The sequence below is a fragment of the Chelonoidis abingdonii genome, chromosome 16 (genome assembly GCF_003597395.2).
Source record: "Chelonoidis abingdonii isolate Lonesome George chromosome 16, CheloAbing_2.0, whole genome shotgun sequence".
Classification (NCBI taxonomy): Eukaryota; Metazoa; Chordata; order Testudines; family Testudinidae; genus Chelonoidis; species Chelonoidis abingdonii.
In genome coordinates this window covers 16,587,046-16,597,810 of record NC_133784.1, presented here as the reverse complement: position 1 = coordinate 16,597,810, position 10,765 = coordinate 16,587,046, and the positions used below count along the sequence as shown (strand labels likewise).

Sequence of the window (10,765 nt, the reverse complement as noted above, 5' to 3'; positions counted from 1 at the left end):
CAAAGTCTCTCTCTCTCTCTCCTAGGTACTTACAATGTGCCCATAATCGTAGTAAGCGATGGTAGCTATATTATTTGAGAAATCTAATGGGATGATGTAATTGAAGATTGTATCATGATGGGTGTGCACGCAAGGGAACACAGTAATGGTTGCATGTTCAGCTTTGGCTTTGGGATTTCCTGACATTTGACTGTTCGACATTATAAGTGTACGCAGTTTGAGTTTTTTTTGGATACTTCAGTTAACTCACCATTTAATTCAACTGGCAGCTGAAAGAAATGCAGAAACTCAGAGCCTGGTGTTCTGATAAACTGCATTTTAGAAAGTGACAAACCATACTATTTAAATTGTAACTGGAACTCCTTGATCTCAGTCTGAATCGAAGAGGAGTTTGTGCAAAGAATAATGCTCGTTAAACAGATCTCTCTCGTTTCCTTTGAATGGGCAGTCTGCATTCCTGGAGCACTTTTCCTTCACTATATCCTCTCCTCTATTCACTTTAGATTTGTTTACAAATTTTAAAGTAAAAACTGATTGCTAATTGCTGCCTAATTGCTAATTGTTTTTTTTTAATATTATTCTAGGATACAACAGATTTTGTTGCCATGGTTTCAAAACGAAAGTTGTCCAAATCTGATGCTCATGGGGACAGTCCTACTGCAGAATTACCACGTATGTGTAGCAAACTCCTCTTATTTGAAGTGAAATTCCTTTGGTAGAGGGCAACAGCTCACAGGCAGGGTGCATACCAGTTTTCCAGTAAAGTTATGGGTTGTGCAGAAAGGCCCTGCAGAATATAAAATGGTAACATTTGATGAGCCACAGTACAATGCAAAATAACAAAACCAAGGGTATTACCAGGTCTGAAAAATCTAATTGCCTCCTTTCCTCCATCTCTGCATTTATCTCTCTCTGGACTGAGGGGAGCAAGCCTCAGTGCCATGAGAGGGAAGTAGTAACCCCCAAAATAATCCCATTCTACTAAAATCACAGATTTAAAAAAGAACAGCCACCTCTCTGCTGAATGCGGGAAGGAGAAAGCAACTTCATTTCCACTCTAGTAAATATGCAAGGTGCTCAGATATCCCAGTGATAGACATGGTAGAAGAACCGAGAGAGAGAGTAAGCTCTTCGGGGCAGGGATGTGCCTCCTGTAGATGCCTGTAAATAAAGGACCTAGCATAATAACTAAGGCACTGCATGATTCATAGCTTGTGTCGGCCAAGCTTGTTGCACAGCTTAGGAGCGCCTTGCTTTCCTCTATTTCCCCCCCCCCGCCCCACACACCCCGCAAGTTCCCTGTGTGACACCCTCCCATCCCTTCTATTACACTGGGACTCTCTTCAACTCCCCTCTATCTCCCTCCCGCTAGGGGTTCTGTGTGCTGCATGGTTCCATCTCTTCCATATCAGAGTTCCCCATTGTCCCCACATGCCAGTGGCTTGGTTCCCCCCCATTTCCACTCCCCTCACCATGCGTCCTCTCCCTCCACATTCTAGGGGCTCTGTGTGCCTCTCTGTCCCCCATACCAGGTTTCTCCAGTCTTCCCACTGGGGTTCTCTGTGCCCCCATTCCTTCCTCCCTCATTCCTGGGTCCCCCATTCTCCCCACCACGGCAGGGTGGGGAGAATGTACTTCTAGTCCCCCTTCCCCCATACAAGGATCCCCCAATCTCCCTCCCTCACCAGGAGTTCTGTGTGCCCCATTCCCCTCACTCCATTTCCACCTTCTCTCTCATGCCTGTGTGGCCCCCACTTCCCTTATTCCAGAGTCTTCCATTCTCCCCCCGCATGCCAGTCTCTGTGTGCACTCCTATTCCCACCTTTGCCTATTACTCCCCAGTCTGTCTTCCCCACCATACCAGGATCCCCCATTTTCTCTCACACCAGGAGTTCTGTGTACTCTCCCTTTCCGCCTCCTCTCATTCCAGTGTCACCCATGTCCATTTTCTGTGGCAGGAGTTCTGTGCCCCTTCCTCCTTCCCTCCATGGCAGGGCCTCTGGGTGAACCCTTATTACTCCAATTTTCCCCTTTTCCCTCATGATAGGGGCTTTAGGTGTCCCCTTTCTCTTCTCCCTCTCCCAGCATCCCCCATTCTCCCCCCCGGAGAATGGATGTATTCATGTCCCTTTCCATTCCCCCTTCCCCCCAGTTACTCTTCTTTCTGTCTGGGAGCCAAGGTGGGTGAGGTAATATCTTTTATTGGACAAACTTCTGTAGGTGAGAGAGACAAGCTTTCCAGCTGACACATGTCATGCAGGGTGCCAACATGTTACACTCTATTGGGAGGATGGGCAGAGCTGAGATGGGGTATTATTTTGCTGGAAGGCATTAATGAGTGCCATCAGCTTGTTGTTTGATAGTCTCAAGCACCTCTGCAATTGTTTATGTCTGTGCTAAAGAGCTAGCAGGTGCTTCATGTGTTCCCCATTCCTCCCAATTTAATAAGCATTGATGAGTTAGAATTGATTGAACGTGTATTCAGAAGTGATTGCCTTATAGACAGGTTTCAGAGGGGTCACAGTGACTCCTTTGGGACGGTCACCTGGTGTGCTGAAACTATCTTTGAGCCTGTTTTCCCTGCCGGCTTGGGACTTCAGAACCCTGTTTTGTTGAGCCAGACATGCAAGCCAGCTGCAACGCAGACCCAGGGTCTGAACCATGCCTCCAAAGCTGCAGACTTAATTGAAAACAGCTTAGCAGGTCACTTCTTTCAAGCACCCAGACACCCAGCTCCCAATGGGATTCAAACCCCAAATAAATCCATTTTACTCTGTATAAAGCTTATACAGGGTAAACTCATAAATTGTCCTCCCTCTATAACTCTGATAGAGAGAGATGCACAGCTGTTTGCCTCACAGACAGAGAAATGCCATCAAGTTGAGTGCAAAGTCTTCCAAGCTCAGCCAGTAATTTGTTAATGGTGACAGTGGCTTTAAAGAAAATCTTGGTATTAAACCAGATGCTTTAGGTCATGAACAGTCCACCAGCTGGGGCTAGTAAGAGATTTCCCCTTATGCTATGGTAATGCACACCTAGGTGTGTTATATCTTCCTCCTAAATGTCTGCTATTGATCACTGTCAGAGACAGCAGCAGAGTGGATAGATCACTCGTCTGACCCTCAAAGGTAATGCCTCTCTTCACAGAATATCTTAAGGTATGGCTTATTTTGAGTTAGTGAATTCTTGTAAGGAACCCCACTCCTTATTGCATCTGTTTAACCTACAATAATAAGCCTTGCTTTTTCAGAAACAAAGAAGTCTCGGATCTCTTGCAAGGAGAAGACCTCTGCTGAAGATGGAGTGGTGGAGAATGATAACGTCTTTGTACAGCTCATCAAAACAGCAGGAATTTCTTTGAATGCTGGGGAGAGACAGAATGACATAGGTATGGATTTAGCACTCTGTGCTGTGTTTGTGGCTGTGGATGTCTATATCTATCCAAAAAGCAAGATTAAAAGGAGTTTAGGGTGTCAGAATAAAGTACTCAACTCAGGAAGCGCCAAAGTTAAAGTCAACCTCATGCGCATTATTGAATTACATGATTTCTGCTGTATTCAATATGCAGGGTGGACAATGTGCAGTGAATGAGGCAGCTGTTAAACCTTTATTTTAATCTCCGTTGTTCTGTGAGTAAATCCTTACTTGCCTTATTTGCTACACACTGCTTCCACTCTTCTGAGGTATACATACATGGGCCGTGCTGGGAGAATGCTGGAAGATGGTAAGTGTACAGATGAGGATTAAATGAGATAAGGCTCTGGGAGTTGTTCTAATGTTTTCTCCTATTTCCTTATTAACCCATTACAGAAAATGGGTGAAGTAGGGATTTTATTTTTAAATATTACAGGGTTTAGCTGCAAAGGCAGGAGCACTAAAGTGAGAGAGCTTCAGATGGAAACCACCATTCCCCTTCTTCTCCCAGCTCAAGCACAGCTGTCAGCAGTTCTGAAGAAGTGGTTGCATTATTTTGAATCAGCCACTTTGTTGTTGTTTGGACTTAGCAGAAGCTTCATTGCCACATGGGGATCCCAAGTCAAGTTTCTCATTCAATACTTTGTGTCTGGCGCATTGCAAGCTTAACATCCTCATGATGCATATTTTAATATTCTCACAGTGGCTCCCTGTTACTGGCTACTGGACGAACTAAAGTGGTTCTGGCAGAGACTTGCTGCTTCTCTTTAGAGTGGCTGGAACAGTAGAAATGTAGGGTGGACTTGTGGGGACAGAGCAATCTGATATTGCTGGAGGGCTGCTGTTGTATCTTGTTGGGCTAAATGGTCTTTCTTTAGTAGTATAGGAGTTAGGGATTTTGAGCTGGAGGGGAAAAGATCTTAATCATGCTGTATTCATTAGGACACAAGGAAAACCATGGGATCCTTTCCCTGCTGCTTGGTTCCCCAGTTTGTGTTCTTGAATGGGCTGGCAGGGTCTCCATACTAGGAGTGAGCTATACAGCTGACTGCAAGACTGGAGAGGCTGCACATTGGTTATTCTTTAAATTTCATCAGAGCCGCTTCAATTTTGCCATGATGGAGGGCATGTGAGTAATACTATCTGTCAGGCTTTTGTTAACTGGGCACTCTAGATGAAGTGAACTTGTAAACTCCAGCGGGTAGCTGCTTGTAATCTGCAAAGCAACTTGTGTTTGGTGCTGAAATACTGTGAAGTTTGCATGACTAAAATGTATGACTAACATGTATGTTGCATGACTAAAATGATTTACTCTTGACTTTCTCCTTAGCCGTGGATCAAGCAACCTTTCAGAAGAAACTCTGCCAGATCTTGAGGAAGCATCCTTTCTATCCACGTGTATGTAGCTGACACCACAAATTCCATCAGAAGCCAGTGTTTAAAATCTGTGCGCTACTTGGCTGTATGGCCACTCCCTATGTTAATAGGCTATTAACATAGGCTAATTGCTGCTACACACCCAAAATTGGCAGTGCAGAATGTGTCAAGTAAAAGAAGTATGCAAATATAGCCAATTCAAGTAGTATCCTAATGGCCCCAACCCTCTTCTGCCACCTTCCTGAGTACAAATAGGTGCAATATTGCTGTTTGTTCTTGGGCCCATTCTTCTCAGATGCCTGTCTGTCCCCCTCTCACCAATCCCCCAAATTGTGCTCAACTCTTTCCCCTCTCCCCTTGGCTCCCATCATCCTTCCTGCTCTGGTTCCATCTTTTTTGAGCTATCATGTCTGACTCACCAGCAACTAATAGGTTGATTGGAAGCAATCTGCACTTGCACCTGTCAAAGCTCATCTGGCTTCCATGCTGCTAAAGTGGCCTTGAACAATTCCAGGACAAAGCATTGCACATCTGTGTCCATGGCCATGACCTCTATTCTGCCCGTCTTGGCGGCCTCCTCCTCAGGCATGCACTGCCAGAAAATGTGACTTGGGAGAGAACTGAAATCCAAAGGATGCAAGAGACAAAGACACACGCAAAGGGAGGAGGGCAGGCTTACCTTTTGAATGGAAAATTGTCAGTTCAATGTTCTGTAAGTAATTGGCCTGTTAGCTGCCAGTAATAGAATCTTTGTTTAAGTGTGTTTATATTGCCAGAGTTTCCCCTTCCCTTCCTCTCTTCCCTTATCCCCACCTCAAACAGCCAGACCAAATATGAAACTCCTGAGGCTATATGTTTCAATATCACAACTATTTTTGGACATTGTTGTTTGCTGTATTGGACACCATGCTCTCAGCTGCAGTGGGAGAAGTCACAGCTGGGACTCAGCCCTTTTCAAACAGATGAAGGGAGTTTGAACCCGTCACCTTAGAGTGAGTTTGTAGAGTAACCAGCATCTTATTTGCAGGCTGTTTAGATCAGAGTACAGTAGAACCTCGATTTTTACCAACACTAGTCTCACAAATGACCAGTTATATGATCCATTTTTCGAGATAGGAAAAAAAATCATAACGAAAGTGATGCTGAGGAAGAACAGGTAACATCTCTTCATATTCTGAAGCCTTTAGTGCTTTCGAAAGAGCTCTTCAGCAGCTTAAAGGACAAGCAGAAAGTGATGCAGTGTACCATACTGCACCAGACATACAGCAATTTTGAGATTTTCAGTTTTAACAACTTTTTGATTTTATGAACTCCTCAATTCCCAATTAGTTTGTAATGTAGGTTTTATGCTGTATCTCTATGATGTCCATTGTGTTGCTTCCCCTCTAGTTTATCTCTGCCTACAGCCTCCTGTCCATCTGGGTGCTCCTTGGCTATTCTAGCACAGAGCTCCTCTTCCCTCTCATCCTTTGCACAAATAGCCTATCCTAAAGGAAAGTGGGTGATCAGGGTTCCTACTCAGTCAGTGGCTGACTTTTCCCTTTTTCTCTGCAGGTTGTGCAGGAGTTTGTCAGTGGCTTGGAGACTCACATTAAGGACAGAGACCAGTTCAGGAACTGCCTTCTGCCTTGTGCTCCAGTGCGAGGCGAGGGTACGAGGTCAGAGAAAATGCATTTTTCTCCCTGCCCCTAGGGTTAGGCTCTGCTTGAACAATGCAAAATTGATTGTGGGGAGAAGGGTTTATTCTTTTAAACCAGACGTACTTTCATAGATAGAATGGTTTATTCTGTTAAGCCAGCCATTCTGTTAAGCCAAGTGTACTTTCGTAGATTCTTTAGCGATGCCTACATTACAAGGTAGGGGTTTGATTCCCCTGTTCGCATGTGCAGACTCATGCTAGCTCTCATTGAGCTAGCGTGAGCATAAATAGTAGTGTAGCCTGGTAGCAAGGGTAGTGGCAGTGGAGGCATAGCTTAGCCAATGCAAGTATGTATCCACCAGTTCCAGGCAGGTTTGTATTCAGAATGGCTAAGCCATGCCTCTGCTGCCACTGCCCCAGCTCCACTGCTGTACTGCTATTTATACTTCCATTAGCTTGATGAGAGCTAGCACAAGTACGTGTGCACGACCAGGGAATCATTAGCACTTAATATAGACAGCCAGAGATTTCAAGGCCAGAAGAGACCACTGTGATCATCTAATCTGCATCCTGTATAACCCAGGCCAGAGATCTGCCCCAAAATAGCTCCTACTGCAGATATTTTAGAAGAACATCCAACCTTGATTTAAAAATTGCCAGTGACAGAGAATCCACCATGACCCTTGGTAAATTGTCCTAATGGTTAATTATTAGCACTGTTTATCTTCATTTCCAGTCTTAAATTGTCTAGCTTCAACTTCCAGCCATTGGATTTTGTTATACTTTCTCTCTGCTAGATTGAAGAGCCTGTTATCAAATATTTGTTCCCCATGTATGTACTTATAGATTGAGATCACGTCACCCCTTAACCTTCTCTTTGTTAAGCTAAATAGATTGAGCTCCTTGAGTCTACCACTATCAGGCATGTTTTCTAATCCTTTAATTGTTCTTATGGCTTTTTTCTGAATCTTTTCCAATTTATGAATTTATGCTCAATGATAGAATCTATCCCTCAGGCAAAGGAATGGCTAGACAGGGGAATGCACTTAAATAACAGTAAGTTAAAGGTGCAGCATCTTTGGGCATACTAGTTGTCTAGGTGGTGACTTGGGCCACAAGCAAGTACTTTTGGAGTGGTACAGTACCTTGTCTTGGCCCTCCCTGACTATACTCCAGGAATCGTGGCAAGAGCAGACATTGGGGAGTTAGCAGTAGGGGTAACACTGGGGACAGCGAGTTTCAGAGTCTGACAGAAAATCCACAAGACTTGGTGGAGATCATCTGCTTAAATAGTGTCTTCAGAAAATCTAGGAAAACCCCAAAGGTTCAGCTCTCCCAGCCAAAGCTTCTTCTAGAGCTTGAGCTGGAAATGAGCAATGCTGATTTATAATTTAAATGAACTATTGTTTATGCCTCTAAAATTTCCCCTGGCTATTCCCAAGAACAACTGGGCCTAGTCGAGAGAAACTTCTTTATGGTACCACTATCTCGGGAATCCTCTCAAGTTTCCAGCTTCCAGTGTAAGACAGGTTTTGGTCTTTCTGAGGCACCCTTCTAGTAAGTTCTTTTGACTGCGGTCAGGCAAAGAGTTCCCTTTTGGAGCTTTGCAGTTGAGTTTTCAGCTGTTGCTATTGCTCCAACTCAGATTTTTCCCACAGCTCTGCTAGGACTGAAGAAATGTGTAGCTTGTATCATCTTCCTCTCCCAGAGGTATCTAGTCAGTTTCGGAGTCCCCAGATTTGTTAGTAGAATTCAATTCACCTCTCTTCTCATTCTCTAGTTTGTCCACTTGCTTCCACACGGAAGTGCTAGTATGGTAGATCAGTGGAGGCTTTGGCAGAGTTGCTGGTGCCAGGGCATAGCATGATACCTCGAACAAAGCCAGTTCTTCCCATGCAGAGGGTGATCTCAGTGCAAAGAGGACTCTCGGGGTACATCTACATTGTGATTAAAAAACCCACGGCACTGAGTCTCTGAGCCCGGATTAGCTGATACAGGTTCATGGGGCTCAGGCTGCAGGGCTAAAAATTGCAGTCTAGACACTTGACCTTGGCCTGGAGTCTGGGCTCCGAGACCTTCCTCCCTCACAGGGTCTAAATAACAATAGTTAAAAATAGTTAAAATTGAAAGAGTGTTAAATCTGACTGCATCTAGTGTCTAACCACAAATTTTTATAAACACTTCTAAAGGACCCTAAGCTTTAGAGGGTCTGGAAATGCTGGGTTATATTTGATATACAGCTATTTCCCCACTGCCATATACAGCAAGATTCAGAGTTAAATCCACAAGCACCACCAGCACCCTGACCAGGTCCCGTCTTTGACTGAGGGGTTGTTTTTGGTAGGAAAAGGATACCGCTGTCATTTTAAGTAGATGTTCTTTTTAATCTCTGCTGGATAAAAGCAACGTGCTCACATCATGCATTTTCCTAACAATAACATTTTTTTTGGGGCAGAAATTTGGTTCATTCATACTGTGAAAGCCTTATTAAACTACTGCTTGGAATTGAGACTTTACAGGTAAGGACATTTTAACACATTCTTCTTTTCAGTTGTGACAATGTATTTGGGGACATCTAATGCTTACGAAAGTAGATGACTGATAGAGCTGGTCACACTGCAGACAAGTACTAATATGCACAAATCTGTTGATGCTCCTCAGTGCAGACTAGCTCCCCTGCTTTTCCAGTCCTGAGCTTTACAACACAGCTCTACCGGTTTAAAGGGAAAGGTCAGAGAAGTGAGGGATGTGACTAGGGAAAAGAATCAATGGAGGGTGCAGGAAGGCGAGAGAAGAGGATTGATAAGGACATGAAAGACTGCCCCAACATCTGTATTCCAGGCTTCAGCCTTTACTCTCTAATCTTGAGACCTGCTGATCAATTGCTGCTCTAGCCATGGGCCCTGTCACTCCATGCTGGGGACGTGGGGCTGGCGAGAATCCTACCATGCAGTCGCCCAGATGGAACTTACTGTGTTTTGTGAGGAGGTTCAGCTCCCCCATTGGAGAAGCAGGAAAGGTTTCTGTAAAAAAAATTCTCTTTATCAAGGAACTTCTATGGCCACCATTGTCACAGTTTTGAAAGCCTCACAAGGGATTATCTTTGTGAGAGCTGTAAATGAGCTACCCCTGACCAAAGCTTCTGGAACCCCTAGGAATATTATATGTACAATGCCCAAAACCAAGCCAGGTGCTTACAAATGTACCCTTCAATCTTTATTTAGTAATAACATGTACATTAAGAGCAAAGAATCCCATACCCATGTAACATCTGTTAAATCCCTTAATTACTTGGTTCTAGCAAAATGTATTTAAACTTCAGGAGAGTGCTCATGTTGTGCCACTGCCTTGGGGCAGTTTGCTCCCTCCTCCACAGTTGGCTAGCTGTACTGGCTGGTATGGAAGGGGGGCAGAACCATGTCCCTGTCTCTTTTCTGCTCCCTCTACTGTAGCTAGTTCCCTGGAGGCACTAGGAGGAAGCAATTACTATGTTTGGGGAGCACAAGGACTATGATTATGCCTAGTCCTTGTGCAAAGCATATTGGATTGGAAGGCTCTGTGAGTCCTCCCCCACTACCTTGCAAGAGCATGCCAGTCTCAGGGCTGGTCTACACTACGGAGAAAAATTGATCTTAGATACGCAACTTCAGCTACGTGAATAACGTAGCTGAAGTCGAATATCTAAGATCGGATTACTCACCCGTCCTCACCACGCAGGATTGATGTCCGCGGCTCCCCCTGTCGATTCCGGAACTCTGTTGGGGTTGGTGGAGTTCCAGAATCGATATAAGCGCGCTCGGGGATCGATATATCACATCTAGATGAGATGCGATATATCGATCCCCGAGCAATCGATTGTAAGCCGCCGATATGGCGGGTAGTGTAGACGTAGCCTCATTTGCAGCATACTGCATGCTTATACTCTTCCGACTAGGTGGCAGTCATTACCATTCAGTTTTCTGATTTACTTTCCTGGCACATGTCTCACGAACAAAGCTATACAAATGAAGCAGAGTGTATTGTGACAATGCTTCATGTTAACAGAGCCTTTCCTTGCAAGGCATTTTGTTAATCATATGTGCACTACAACAGTCTCTGAGGCAGAGGGCAGTAGCTGCCTTGCTACAGGCTGCTGCACCTATGAACAGGGCTTATCAGGAGCCAGGAGGGAAAGTGTTTCTTGTTTTTTAATCTTCTTGTAATTCAAACATTTTAATGATGGTTGTTTTAAATAAATTTTGAAAAATACTGTTTGGGCAGAGGCCAAATAGAACATTAGAGCCATGAAGAGGAGTGTTTTGTATAGAAAGTGTGTGTGAAAGTAGGGAGTTAAAA

General features: G+C 44.4%; 1 protein-coding gene across 1 annotated transcript in view; it reads left to right on the top strand.

Annotated features, from left to right (window-relative positions):
* Window positions 1–605: 605 nt before the first annotated feature.
* FANCD2 (FA complementation group D2) overlaps window positions 606–10,765 on the top strand; it is a 154,420-nt gene continuing 144,260 nt past the window's right edge. The window contains 5 exon segments of the mRNA XM_075073058.1: window positions 606–672; window positions 3,251–3,388; window positions 4,745–4,812; window positions 6,346–6,449; window positions 8,886–8,949. Coding sequence (XP_074929159.1) covers window positions 606–672; window positions 3,251–3,388; window positions 4,745–4,812; window positions 6,346–6,449; window positions 8,886–8,949 — 441 coding nt within the window.